At 35.1% G+C, this 15,459-nt stretch overlaps 1 protein-coding gene across 5 annotated transcripts in view; it reads left to right on the forward strand.

Annotated features, from left to right (window-relative positions):
- Nucleotides 1-15,459, forward strand: part of Snx13 (sorting nexin 13) — a 102,948-nt gene that overhangs the window by 69,953 nt on the left and 17,536 nt on the right. For 3 of the 5 annotated variants that reach the window (XM_052738338.1, XM_052738339.1, XM_052738336.1), the window contains 4 exons: nucleotides 3,809-3,878; nucleotides 8,643-8,815; nucleotides 12,561-12,668; nucleotides 14,424-14,534. In XM_052738338.1, coding sequence (XP_052594298.1) covers nucleotides 3,809-3,878; nucleotides 8,643-8,815; nucleotides 12,561-12,668; nucleotides 14,424-14,534 — 462 coding nt within the window. The remainder of the gene's footprint in view (nucleotides 1-3,808; nucleotides 3,879-8,642; nucleotides 8,816-12,560; nucleotides 12,669-14,423; nucleotides 14,535-15,459) is intronic. The other 2 variants (XM_052738337.1, XM_052738340.1) reach the window with 1 other exon arrangement.

The raw sequence follows: 15,459 nt of genomic DNA on the forward strand, positions 1-15,459 counted from the left end.
TCCCACTTTCAAAAGAAATAACTTTCAACTTAGTTGCTGTTCTATTGCTATGAAGAGACACCATGATCAAGTCAGCTCTTAGAAGAAAACATGCAATTGAGGGCTTGCTTACAGCGTCAGACAGTTAATTGATTGTCATCCTGCAGGGAAATTGTGACGTCCGACAGGCAGACATGGTGCTGGAAAAGTAGCTGCGAGCTTCATCTTGATGTGCAGGCAGAGAGAGAGACTGTACCAGGCCTTTTCTTTTTGGGCTACCAATCAGCTCCCAAGTCATGGCATGGAGACTAATGAGTTTTGAATGCTCAGCCTAGCTTAGACTTGTTTCTGGCTAGCTCTTTTAACTTGTTTCTCTTTATCTATCTTTTACCTCAGGCTTATTACCTTTTCTCTCCTTCTGTATATCTTACTTTCCCAGCTTCTCATGGCTGGCTGGCTGGCAGCTGTCTGGTCCCAGGTGTGTGTTCCCCTCTTTCTCTTCATTCTCTTCTTCTTCTTCTTCTTCTCTCCCTCTTTCTTGAGCTTTGATTTCTCCTATTTATGCTCCCTGCCTGCCCGTCCCGCCCATCCCTCTCCTGCCTAGCTCTTGGCCATTCACCTTTTTATTAGACCAATCAGGTGCCTTAGGCAGGCAAGATGAAACAAATGCAACACATCTTTACACAATTTAACACACATCCTTACATCGTTAAACAAATGCAGCATAAACAGATGTCACACATCTTTACATATTTAAATATTCCACAAGAGACTGGGCCTGGTATGGGCTTGGGAAAACTCAAAGACCACATCCAGTGACACACTTCCTTCCCAAACAGCTGGGAACTAAGCATGTAAACATAGGCACCTGTGGAGGACAGTCCCATTCAACCCACCACAGATGTAGTAGCGTGTGCATCAAAACAATTCAAGTCCTTACAAAAAGGGTTTTTTATTCAGAATTTTATAGCAATTATATCTTATTATTTAGAGAATTAAGAATGATAGATTTTTAGCATATAAACTCCACTGACAATAATTTGTTGTATGTTCAATAATGAACATATTATTTCTCCTATGTATCTGCTCTTGCCATTGGATAACTTATCTCCTAGAGTACTATTAGGAAGAAATGCTAGTGTTCTGTGAAATACTCAGTTCGTCGTTTAGAGATGGCCGAGAGGTAAGGGTAGTAAGTTCAGAGGTCTATTGGCAGCTCTACTGCTTCTTATTTGGAAATAACCTCATTGAGTAAATGGTCTTTTCAACATAGAGTATAACTTGCAAAACAACTGAAGCAAATCAGCCATAGGCACGCCAGATTCTTTGTAACTTTTAAAATGCTTTTAAACTTTTTACTTGTTATATTTCAAAGTGTCATAACATAAAAAGGAATTGTTTTTAGAGCATTCAATGTTAGCAAAAATTTTTGTCATATACTTTGAAATATAAACTTTGCAAATCTTGAAAACTTTTCTCAGTTTGAAATTTTCTAATATTCCTATTTATAGTGTTTATACAAATGTTTAAACAGTAATAAAATGTGATTTTTTTTTCTCTCTGTCTGAAGTAGGTGCTTTTAGAAGTTAAAAGGAATCCAAAAATCTCTAAATCAAAAGTCACATTGGGAGTCATTTACTTGTAGTGTTTTGTTTTTCTCATAAATCTTTTAAATTCCGGCTTTTATGTAGCTGGAGTCACTCAGATTTGTTTTATGATATGAATTAAAACTTTAGTGACTGGCTGAATTTTAAATAGATTTTGAATAAACTGAACATAGTTGTTGATTGCAATGTACTAAGCAGTAAAGATACTTAATGCATTGATTATTTGACACATCACCCTGTTGAGATTAGCGGATACATTATTCCTACTAGCTCTACCAATGAAATCTTAATTGTGTTTGCTGAGCTAACAAAGAAAGTTTGCCGATATGCCCAGCTCGTCTAGAGACTGTGGCAAGAGGATCGTTTGAATCCTAGACTTCTTTGTCAACCTGGACAGCAGTCTGTAAAAACAGTGAAGAGGGAGAAAAAAAATCTGTTTAAATGTTGCCATACCATAAAATTAGAAAACAAACAAACAAATGAACCGTTTGTTTTCCTTGTAAGAAATTTAAGAATGTTATCTCAAGGATTGCTTTATAAACTGTGGTTATTTTAGGACAATATTCATGCACTTGTTTTAAAAATCACAATTTTCTTTTATCAAACAATACTTTTTCCAAATTGCCAAATTGAATGTAATTCTGGAGTTAATACTGTTCTATCATTTGGAATTTCATAGTCGAGGGTTTTTGTTTTTTTTTTTCTTTTTTTGGTTTTTCAAGACAGGGTTTCTCAGTGTAGAAGCTCTGGCTGTCCTGGAACTTGTTTTATAGACCAGGCTGGCCTCGAACTCACTGAGATCCGCATGCCTCTGCTTCCCGAGTACTGGTACTAAAGGCGTGCACCACCACGTCCAGCTATAGTCTGTTTTATATTTATTTGTATATGATATTTGCAACAATATTTAAGATTTTTATCATTTTTTGATTATATGTAAGAAGATTATGTTTATTTTTGAAAAATTATTTTGTGATTTTTTTTGTGCTGTGCTATTGAAAGAACTTACAGTTTATAAATTACAGGTAGATATTGGATATGTAAAATAATCTTATATCTAAATTGTGCTGTTTCTATTAAGAAAACATTTTTGTGTGCCCCACATGAACACTTAAAGTATATGTGTTTTACTTCTTTCCAAAATATTTTCACTTATTCTATGTCCTAACAAAGGTATGGAATTGTTATTAATGCATTAAACCTTATTGGAGATTAAGTGCAAAGGGGTTTTTGTTGGAGCCAAATGACAAATTGCACGTTCTACCTGCTAAATCCCAAATCCTGTGCCCACTAGGGAAAAAAGTATTGATCATAAGCACATTGCACAGACAGTTTTAGATAGAGTGTGGCGATTATATCAGAGAGTGGCGCGAGTCACCCCAGCTCTGCCATCCTGGTTGACATTCAAGGAGAACCTTGCAGGCAGGGTCTTCAAAGAGCAGCTTCAGGTTGCCTTGCTTGGTTGTCTGTGTGCCCTCTCTGCCTTGGCGACATGCTTGTGTGTGGGGGTGCATGTGTATGTGGCCAAGGGATTTAAAATTTAACTTCACTTAATTTAATAGTTAAATTAATTTTTGGTCAATCAATAATGGTTTTGTTTGTAGAATTATAAATTTACTAACAAAAGTCTTAGTCTGGACTTACTTCCATTTGGTAAATAGTCATAATGGCTAATTATTATAGTAGGCAGTTTTCTAAATATTTTACATGTGTTCTCATTAATCTCACATACCCCATGATGCAGGTATAATTACCCTCCTTTTGTGCTAAGTAATCTAAATTAACTGATTATTTCTGTTAACAACAGTGCTAACAAATATAAATCTATCTGTAGTATATTTCACCTTAAAATTTTTATTGTAAAGAGTTCTTATTTTTAACTTCCTTTATATTGTCTGTAATTGAAAATAAGTTATTGTATGTGGATAAGTGTTAAAGAGGCTATTGTGATATGTTGTTACTAAATTGTTTGGTTTTATGGTTTCTTTTTTTATTTTTGTTTCAATTTGAGACTCAAGGTTGCAGCCTCAGTCTCCCAAGTTCAGGAGCTCAGGAGCTTAGCTTCCTCATCAGCTCTCTCAGTGTAAACGCAGAGCATCCTGGTCCAGGTGTGGTGGCCATGCACATAGTGTGAAATGGACATGAGGAGATATGAGTGGTAGACCTTTGATACAGAATTTTTAATACTCTTCCTGTAAAGTTTTGTTCCCTAATTTTTCTTCCAGTCTTTAGATGACCTTTCTAATGTGTCCTCTGAGGATTCTGGACAACTTCATGCCTACATTTCTGATACTGGTAAGTGGCTTCGTGCTGCAACTACGCCTAAGTATGGTCGATTGTAACATCCCTGTTACTTTCACATTTATTACTCCATTCAGCATGTTTTATGGTCATATTTTCTGATTTTGTTTTCTTGAAATAAATTCCTCATTAAGTCCTGTAATGTTTGGTTGCTTATTTGGTTATTTTTCTTCTCTAAGGTTACCACTGTTAACATTTGAAAATGCTTACTTTCTAAGCATTTTATCATTTCAAGGAAATTCTAGAGCCAGTCTTTTCCTCTTTGAACTTGAATCTTGCTGGTAATCCCTTTCATAAATTCTATTTCTTTGTTGCAGAACTCTCCAATCTGTATTTGCTTTCATGTACTTAAGAGTTGGCAGAGAGAGTTGGATAGACAGAACTTGTACACATTTCTCAAAGGCCCTCACAGATACTTTCATGGGTTAAGCCACCTAGGACCTTGTGACAGTCATAAGTAATGCTGATGAGTATTAGAAATGGTAGTTTTCTCCCTGGTCTCTCACTGTGCCTAGAGTGCAAGAGTGTTTTTGCTATACTTAATGCTGTATTATACAGAGATACACGTCTCAAATTTCATTTACTTTACATTTTAGATTTTGAAAAGAGATTTTGATACATAATCTAGTTTGAAAAGTAGTGATCTGCGTTTTTAAGTATGGCTTTGCTTTCTTATTCTCAGTGGAGCTAAAGACTCATTTGCGTCCTCACATCTGCTAGATTTCTGGAATAAGTTGTGTCAGGTGTTTTTTCACCTTTTACATGTGGTGAATACATCTATTACTCTCCGTTTAGACATCACTGGAGAGCGCACTGTCGATTAAAGTAGAGGTCTTGTTATTTTTCCTTTGAACTTTTGAAGCACTTGTCCCACCTTTTCTTTCCATCAGTTTTTAAAAAAACTAAAGAAAGTCTTCATATTCTTTCTTGGCTTGTCTTCTAAATTTAAGGATGTCTTTTCATGTAATAGTCTTTTATTTCTTAGAAATATTGAATTTTATGTCTAGAAGAAGATATTCATGTCCATGTCTCTGATGTTAATATTTCTCTTTAGGCTGTTCTGATTTTCTAGTTGTTTAATCAGTTGTTTATTTTTCAACAGTATGTTATTCTTTGAAATGCATGAAAGCATAAGGCAAAGCATTTTTAATAAATTGTTTTTTCTCTCATTGAAACATACAGAAATTCTGGGAAAGCAATATCATATAGTGGAGTTAAGAGCACAGCTTTGACCAGTTGCCTGGGCTCAGACCTTCACTCTGTAGCTTCAGTTCTAGCTACTGGAATTTCTTCACCTATCAAGTAGAACCTTGATAGAAATGCCTATCTCATGAGATAGCTATAAGTGTAACTAACTACTAGTAATTGCTTATGTGTGACAGTCATCATATATGGGTGCTTATTCAGTATTTATTTTTCCAGCTGGACACTGATCCATGATCTCATGTCCTTAACATTTCTGTTATTGAACATAAAACTGAAGTTCATTGCTCTGCTGCTCTAAGACTGGTCCATGACCTCTACTGTTTTTTCTTTCATCAAAATTATCTGTTTTCTGAAATTTAAAATGTTAACCTCATTATTCTTGTTGCCGTACGTGCCCCTGGGTGTCTCTTTTCCCTAACAATTTGTGACAAATCTCGATTATCCTTTGAAAAGTACTTTTCTACATGGTCTCTGTCTCTTCTGTTCCTTGCTATTCTCCTTGTTCTCCTTAATTTGTAGTTGGTTATGATGAGCTGTCTGATTGGCTTCTACATTATCTTTTCCAAACATCCCTTGAGCATAGTTGATAAAGCCAATCCTTTATTGATCTGGCAACAGTGTTTAGAAAAGCTGAATCTTTAACTTACTGGAAAAGTCATCTATTATTTGATACGACTGAGTCTGTAAGAGAAAGTTGACAGTAAAATGTGAGCAGTGCCTACTGCAAAAATGTGTATGTAGAATGTGATGACTAAGAATTTCTATTACTAATATTATCATCGATATAATTTAAATTGGCCGAATAAAAATATTGGTAATATATGTAAAGGGAAGGAAAGACAATTTTAAGTAGGAAGTGAAAATTTTGGAAAAGTTATCATAAATTGTTAGACTGAGGCTTTGTTCATGTATATTTGCCAGTATAGATATCTACTTTTATAGTATTGAAATAATTTACTAAGAAGGTACACAGAAACTCCTTTGCTAGATGATTTGAAAGACAGCAAAACATTTAGTCAGCTCTAAAACCTCTCCTTTTTTCTTTTTTTCACAATTATGTGTCATTGTAATCTATCATTATATGTTAGAGTTTTGGATAATGTAGTAGTCTAAACTGCCACAATGCCTTCCACACATGGCAGTGTTGTAAAAGTAGCTGAAAAGTATCCAGGTGCCATAGCCATGAGGAAGAGCAGGTTCTGGGCAGTGAAGAAGCAGTGATGCCTAGTGAAGCTCACAGTAACATAAAGAGCCTTTTGCTCAGCTCCTGCATTTGGAATCCTTGAGTCTGTTTTCTCCTTGGAAAAAAGGAGTAACACTTGTCCTGTTGTCTAAACAAGAAAATAAGATGGTATATCTCAGTTTTGGTGGCATTTTTGTGCCCTTAGTTTAGGGAGAGCAGAACTCTTCCCTTTCAGTGTCAGAAAGGACAGATTGATGTGAACAAGAACTAGGAAAACTTAGTTTAGATTCAAGTGTAAAGACTGAGAAATGCGAAGGTCATAATAGGGAATGATATCTGATATTCCCCTAGAAGTGAAGCCTCGGTTTATGTGCCTACATGAGTGTATGTGCATTTCACTGTTCTCTAGTTATTATATACGCCAGTGTATCGATCCAGAGAGAGCTAGTATAGTTGCCCTTCGGAAGGCATGGCATATTCATTCCCAAACCTCTTCAGAGAGCAGAATCCACAGATACTCTGTTCTCTTTTAGGAAGTCATAGGGTATTTTCAGTGACCTGTGCATACCCTCCCATATATTTTGAATCATTGCTAGATTGATAACCCAATGCAATGAAATGCTGTATAAACAATTGATGTACTGTATTGGCTAGAGATTATGGATAAGGATAAAAATAATCTGTACATACTAGTACAAGCATGTTTAAAAATTATCCTCAATGCTCAGTTGGCTGAATTTAAGTATACAGAGGGCCAGGTGTGTGAAAACCACTTACAGTGGTAACAGTTTTCCTGGTGCATTCTTTCATAGGCCAGAGCACTCAGATGCCTAAGCTTGAAGGTGAATTTCAGAAAGCAGCTCCAGGAGGGAATAGGAGCCACAGTAAGGGAAAGTTGTATACTTGAAAAAATCAGAAATTATCATCTTAATAGTACTTAAATATGTTGAAAAATAGAAGAATAAGTCCTAAGGCAAGCATGAAAAGAACCAAGAATGTAAAATAAAAAAATACAATGATTATAATTAAGATGAATACCCAATTAAGAACTGGAATAGAGGGGCTAAACAGCCTGGATGCCTGCCACACATGGCAATATTTTAAAAATGGAGGAAAGAAGAAGTTTACAGATGCCGTAGGCTATGAGGAAAAAATGATGGTTCCGTTGGTAAAATGCTTGCCACCGAAGCATGAGGATTGGAATTTAGATCTCCAGCATCCGTGTAAAAATGGTAGCACTTCAGCATGCCCCTGGAAACCCAGGGCTGGGCAGGTAGAGAGAAGAGTATCCTTGGGGCTTGCTGGTCAGCTAATCTAGTCAATTCTGTGAATAACTCCAGGTTCTGTGAGAGATCCTGCTCAGACAAAAAGTAGAGAGACTGAGAAAGATATCTGATGTTTATCATTGGCTTCTATATGAATGTGCACACATGCTTACACTCCTACATGTAGATACATACTAGATAAACATGAAAAGAAAGTAATGAAGTTTTGGAGACCTAGAACAGTGGTTCTCAACCCAACCCCAACCCCCGTGGGTCACAACCCTTTTGGGCATTGCATATCAGATATCCTGTATATCACATATTTACATTATGATTCATAATAGTAGCAATATTACAGCTATGAAGTAGCAGCAAAGTAATTTTATTGTGGGGGGTCACCTCAGTGTAACTGTATTAAAGGGTCACAGCATTAGGAAGATTGAGAACCACTGCTCTAGAGTAAAACAGTAAGCTTAGAAAGATAAGAGCATGATTAAGAGTTCTTCTCTTTATCTAAGATTAGTACAAAGTAGAAACAGATTTCAACTTTAAAGGCTCCCTGGCTTGTATGGCATGTGGAAAGTCAGAAAGATGAAGGCTTTGTTTATTTATTTATTGCTGCTGTTGTTGCTAACTTCCCAGAATAAACCGTATCTGTAAATTGTTGAATGTAATTGGTAATTCTGAGAAAAGAATTACCAGGAGATAAGCTTTACCCTGTAGCTTTTTTGTTGTTGTTTAGTTGAACAGATTTTAGTTTACTATAAACAAATAGTAAAAGCTTATTGCTTGGTTTCTGGGTTCCTGGTATACTGAATAGTACTGTGACAACATTCTTAAAAATGAATAGAAGCTCTTGAGAAGAGATTCCAGTGGCCAGTGGCATCATTAGACTTTTAACTTGTTTTATGTTGTAGTCATTGCTTATAATACCATAGTCATGTGAGCACAGAGGACTGGAATCTCTTTCATCATTGCTGCCATTCTGTTGTCTGTCATTTCAAATTCTTCATTTCATGTTGTCTTTTTTTGTTTGTTTGTTTTTGTTCTTCATTTCCTCCTTTTTGTGTCTTTTGTTCCTCTTCATTTGTTTGAAATGACTAGTATATGCTGACTATGACCCATATGCTGTGGCAGGCGTTTGTAATGATCATGGCAAGACATATGCGCTATATGCCATCACTGTCCACCGGCGCAGTCTAAACACCGAGGAGATGTGGAAAACCTATCGGCGGTATAGTGACTTCCATGACTTCCACATGAGAATCACTGAGCAGGTAATGAGGTTTGTAAAACTTGTGGCCTTTATACTGTTTCTTGGTTCAGCTTTGGATCTACATTTCTCTAAGGATGTTCACAGTGAATAAAGTTAATGAGAGAAAATAAGGTATTGATTTTTTATATAATTGCCATGATTTTAAGCAATGAGCCACTAAATCAGATGTGGAAACTTGAACCAGTCTGCTCATTATGGAGTAACACCAAAGCACCAGTGGTACTTTAAAATGGAAGAGTTAAATGAATGCCATTTCTGACCTGAGAGAGAAAACAAATGGATGAATGGAGGGAGGAGATCCTGTGCTCTACAGAGATGCTGGTTTGCAGCAGGGAAGGAGACTGCTGTAGCTGCTCATTTGAACACAGTGGTGGTTTTTGGAGGCATACTTTAAAGCTATGGTTATTTTGAATGGTACTTCTATCCAACAATGTTGCTAAAACCTACTTAAGTTATTTTGAACCACAGTCTAAAATGAACCTGACATTAACCAAATACTGTTTTAAATTCTTAATAAATTTAATCTTATTTTGTAGAAATAACTATAAAGACTTTTAAAGTTAAATGAAAACAAACTGTTTTTCTTTATTATTTTCGAAAAGCTGTTTTTTCTTCTCCTCCTTAACTTAGAAAAAACAATACCAGATAAGATGGAACAGGTAATCTGTTTTCACAGTTGAAAGTTTCAAAATTTGATTGATTCAAAATTTTAGTTATCTAAGTAATATCAAGCCAATAAAATAAAGATAACACCTAATTGGATTTCAAATGAGTTTGTACTATAGCAATCAGAAAATGTCCTTTTCATTTAATGTATTTGAAAAAATATGGTTGGTACCATGACAATCTCATTAAAATATTTAGCAGATACAAGAAGATAAACTAGAGCTTTGAAATGATTAAAAACAGGAGGTGTTGATCAACTTCTGAACATCACTAATAGGACTGTTTTTAATGAAATAAGTAACTGTCTTTGGACATGTCTTTTCCTTTATATCTTTCTATGTTAATAATCTTTTATGAAGGACTCTCCAGCTCACATTGGAGAGAAACTGCTTACTTCTTATATATTAGATCATTGTCTAAAAGCAGGCAGCTCATGTAGCTCTTTCATGCACTTGAACCAATTATAAGTTTTTAAAAATCATTAATGGCCAAGAATAGTTTCACTTAGTGCAAATTAATGGGAATTTGGTTTTATAGGACATTTTTCTGTGAACAAATAGTTACAATTTTTCTCTTAACGTAAATAAATAAGTAGTGCTTAAAAGTGAAATAAATGATTTTAAAATTAGTGTCATTTTGCTTAACTTAGTGAATAATCTTTTTTTCTAAATCTAAGTAAATGAACTATCATTTATTTTCTTTAAAGACTTTAATAGTCTTACATTTATGGAGAAGGTTGATAAGCTTAAGAGTTAAAAATTGAATGTTATATACATTTAAAAATGGCTTGAACTGACCATTTATTTTAAAAAGATTTATTAAGTTTTTCTTATGTGCCTGACTCTACTCAGTTCTAGAAAAATAACAGTGAACCAGGCAGGCAGTGTCTTGACTCTAGGAATATACATTCCTATAGATACTGTGCATTTCTGTTTCCCTGAGTGAAGTCTGTATGAGTGCACACACTGATGTCGATGATGCTATTAAATATTCATTTTACAAATGAATACGATCATTAAGTGTTTGAGTATTACACATTTTGAATTTCTCATAGCATAGTTTCATACCTGCTTCATCAAATTTCTCGAGGTGTATTAAGAATCTAAACACAATATGTTTAATGTTGAAAGATAAAATCTTTGGGCTTAGAGTGTCTCTATGATTTATATTCAGTATGTGAGTCCTTTTAGAGGACATTCTGATTTAGTATGTGCCAATTCTTACTTGTTTGGACATTTTTCTATTTTTCTCATTCTTTAAAATATTTCTGTACGTATTGATAGGTTATATAAAAGTTATCACCGTTTCCTGTGACAGTATTTTAGAATACTGATGTACAGGCAGATAACTCACAAAGGATTGTGTCTTTAAAATCCAGACTTTCTATTTTGTGATGTTAAGTTATTGTTGTAGTTTCTTAACATTTTAAAGTTTATGGGGAAATTCTTATTTTAATGACAACTGGCATTTGTGTTCATAAAATACTTCAGACTGGGTAAATCACACAATGACAATCATTCCAATCGCTGGAAGCCTGAGGTCCAGTGTTGGCAGGGTTGGCTTCTCCTAAGGCTTCTCAGTTGCCAGACAAGGACATGGCCTCTTTCCTGTATGTGTATATTCCTGATATATGCTGTCCTCCTACAAAGATAACACAGAGTCAGGTTGACTTACAGCCTACTCCAGAAGTCTTGGATTAATTTAATTACCTCACTAAAGACCTGGTCTTATATGATTACAGTGTGGGGTACTAGAGGTGAGGCCTTCAGCATGTGAGCTTGAGAAAATGCGGTTCAGACCCTTACTCTTTGGTAAGAAAGGAAACTAAGTGGGTAATTTAGAGTCATATACATAAATAATATTTTAGGAAATTGTCAGTCTTTTAAAACAGCATTGGATGTTGACTTCCACCTTGTAATTTTTTATTACGGGGGCGGGGGGGTCATTGAACCAGACAGTCTATTTTACTTAGTATATTCAATGGAGATTTGTTTCTTCTGGCTTTATATGTAACCAGATTTGTGAGTTATCACTACTACATAGTACTTTCAATGTATTGCTCCTGCCCGTTTTTTCTTCTTGATAATGACTAAAGGAAAAGAATTATTTTACATATGCAATGGGCAATGAACCTGTTCATGTTTTCACTCTAAACAACCATGAGCTAGTTCACTGTGTTGAAGATCCGCATGATTCTGAACACCCCCCCCCCCCATAAGGATTGGTTTTCTTCATAGAGATAATATATTTTAAACAAAGGATGGTTTTAAAAGCTTTGCTTGCTTCAGTGTGTTTACTATGGAAAGAGGAAGAAACTGCCCAAGGCTGCAGGTCCCAGCAGTTGACCAGCTGTTCCTAGTAAAGTCCCTGCCCTTAGGTCATGTGAGCAACCGCTGTAGTAACAGCTTGTGTTGAGAAGGTGTAGTAGGTTACTGTCATGGACCATTAAGATGTACCTAAACATCAGTCTGTGAAGGCTAGACTGCTATATTGCTTTAACATGACAGTGACTCTTAGGTTTTTTTCATAGTGTAATCCATGAGCCTATTTTTCACATGGTGATGAGGAAAGATTGTTAATGCTTTTTATAGATGTATACAGAGTTTAATATAGTTGATATCTATACTTAGTAATTTGTCTTTTCTGCTTTATAAATATAATAATACTGTGATTGTTTTATTGTCATTAATATTAAATTAGTCTTTTAGATTTTAACAAGCCATGATATCATAACTTTGAGTAAAATTTTAAATCTTTAATACTCTGTTCATGAGTCAAATGGTTGCTAAGAAAGGTATTACTGTTTTACTATGAAATTTTGAATAATCTGACAATTAGAACACCAAAATGAAACTTCATATGGCAGAATGCCCATTTTCATCAGTTACCTACCTTTGTTATTCTTCATCATGATAAAGAAGGGTAACTGTATTTTGGACTTTGGGGGCAGTATTTTTTGTGATGTTTAATGTAAGAAAATATAACCTCAAATTATCTGAAGATACTTTTGACATGTAGAGAAATTGTTAAGTGGAAATTATTTCTCTTAAAAGAACTGTTGAATGTATTTTCTTTTCTAGTTTGAAAATCTGTCCAGCATATTGAAGCTCCCTGGTAAAAAGACTTTTAACAACATGGACAGGGACTTTTTAGAGAAGAGGAAAAAGGATTTAAATGCCTATTTGCAAGTAAGGGCATTTTGTTATTTCCCACAGATTTCATTTGCTATGATACACACGTAGAGTAGATTTCTTTATTGAGTTATGTTTGGTGCAGCATATGCTTAGCATGCCTGTGACCCTGGCTCTATCTCCAGCCTTATTAGCAGTAAGAACAAAACCACAACTGAGTATTTTGCTGTAATAGTGGACTGATAACCAATTTTGAGGAGTGTATCAAATGTGACATGTAGTCTTTTTAATAGTTTATTAACTATTTCTATATTTAGTGATACATTTAGACATTTTCTTTTAAGCACTCAATACTTGTTTCCTTATGTTTACATGAACATGTGTAACATGTTTTTCAGATTATTGTAACTAGATATATCATAATGGTATACCCAACAGTTACATGCTCCCAATTCAATACATAGTAACTTTTCCGGTTACCACAAAAACCAGAACATTTTTTTGTTCTCTGAATAGTTCAAGAGAGGAATATAGCTGAAGATGCTTCTTGGATCTACCATCTTGGTCATAAAATTTCCTCATAGGAAATAACAAAACATATTTTACAAGTTACATATTGCACAGGCTAGTAGAATGCCCAGAGATAAAAGTGTTACACCTGAATACCCAGGAATTACCCAGGTGGGGTAATGAACCTTTTCAGTTTATCCTAGTAAGTGTTTATAACGGTTCTGTATGTCTCAGAAAGGCATCACCACAGCTGATAGTGTCCCACTACTTAGCTCCCTGTCTTCTGCAGGAGGAATCTGCAAACTGCAGCCAACAGATAAGCGTCTCTTTGCAACCAAGAATTTTTATCTGTTGCCTGGAGCTGTTCTTTTTTTCTTGTCTTGTCTTGTCTTGTCTTTTCTTTCTTTCTTTCTTTCTTTCTTTCTTTCTTTCTTTCTCTCTCTCTCTCTCTCTCTCTCTCTCTCTCTCTCTCTCTCTCTTCTTTCTTTTTTTAACAAGCAGGAGATTTGAATAGTTACAGTAGAGACTCTATGGTCATAACCTACATAATTACTATATGACTCTTTTAGAAAAAGATTTAGTAAATTCCTCCCTCAGAATCTAGTGAAATTTAAAAGCTGAATAATTTGTTTAGAAGTTTTTTTGGGTTGTTTTTTTTTTTTTTTTTTAATCTCTTCTCTTAAATGTCTCCACATGTGACTGGCTTTAAAACTGCAGTTGTACTTCGTTGTTATGTGTACTGAAAGGACAGGAAGAGGAGGTGGCAAAGGTGTGGCTGCTGACCTTTGTTTTCTCCCAGCTCAAAGCTGAAGGCATACATGCTACATTTCTAAAGCTGTTCTTAAACATTTTGCTTCAAAAATAGTCAACTTTAGTTCTAGTAAGATCCCTATCAGTTATGTTTGTATAGTTGATAAAATGACTTTTCCCAAATGAGGTACTATAAGTCTATTTTTAAAAGTGGCTCTACTGTATACTTTTAACTCCTGAACTCACTATGTCACAACTTGTGATGTAGAAGGATCAAAGCTAGATTATTAAGTTCATTAGTATTTGTGTAAGCAGTATTTTGTTTTGAACTTTTATGTTTTTGTTTATGTGTATCATAAAATTCTATTTTCTTTAACTTTAATCTTGAGCATTATTATATAAACAACACAGTTTTCTAATGTGTTTAAGTTGTAGAGTCAGAAAATAGAGTCAAGTTAAAGTATTTTATAGTCTTAACCTCTTATAAAATGAAATTATAAAAAATAATTTCCACTGCCCTGCCATCTTAAACTCCCTTCCTTTCCCTGTTAGTTACTCTTAACTCCTGAGATGATGAAGGCATCCCCAGCTTTGGCTCACTGTGTGTTTGATTTCCTCGAGAACAAAGCCTACAGTAAAGGGAAAGGTGATTTTGCTCGCAAGGTAAGCATGCTGTTGAATCTCCTCTTCAGATACTCTTTCGTGGTTCCTTTTTGATAGAGGAAAACTAGAGATTTGCACGTGTTTTAAAATGATATGTTAAGTGCATCTTGGCATGGTGGCTTCAATCATTGCACTGTTGCCTGGAGGATCTGTTCATCCCAAAGACGGGAGCAGGAAGACCGCCAATCCAAATCATCCTGGCCAAATTACTCAAGTGGTTAATTAAAGCAAGCTTTTTTATTTGTGTACATTGGCTGTTTCTCCCCAGAAGTGGGGTTCAAGAGATCAGCATTGGATGTGAGGAAGAGGTTTTTATTGCTCAGGGGTAGGGAGTTTCCAATGGCAGATTTGGTGGGCAAAATAGGTGGGATTACAGGAGGAGACATTAGCATGAAACAAAAACTTAACTATAAGGTGGTCATAACAACCTTTTAAAACAAAGGTAAGGTTGCAAGATGGCTGTAACAACTTTTTGAAACAAAGATGTGGTTGCCATTTCCCACAACAGGAGCACAGAACCATTTGTAGTTAAGGTTACAGGTGGGCCTAGCCAATCCTTGAGAAACAGATTTTATCAAAACAGGAATGAGCCTAGTTTGACTATGAAATGACTTTCAAGCCTAAGATGGAGGCAGACTGGTTCATCTTACCTTATGTACAAGCTCACATTATGATCTAGTGGAGCTTGAAAGAAGGAAAAACAAGGGAATAAACTTAGTCCATTAGGAAACCTAAAATAAAACCTAACATAGGTTACAAGCTATTTATTATTTTGAGTTGGAAATATTCTTTATAGGGAGGAAATGTCTTTTATTTGAATTAAAGATGAGGAAAAAATGTTAAATAGGATGTGTTCTGAAAGTATTTTTACCTGCTGAGTGGAATGTTTATTATTTAAAGTGTTTTAGTTCATTTAAAATATGAA

Source organism: Peromyscus californicus, unplaced genomic scaffold (genome assembly GCF_007827085.1).
Source record: "Peromyscus californicus insignis strain IS unplaced genomic scaffold, ASM782708v3 Scaffold_15__1_contigs__length_86483966, whole genome shotgun sequence".
NCBI lineage: Eukaryota > Metazoa > Chordata > Mammalia > Rodentia > Cricetidae > Peromyscus > Peromyscus californicus.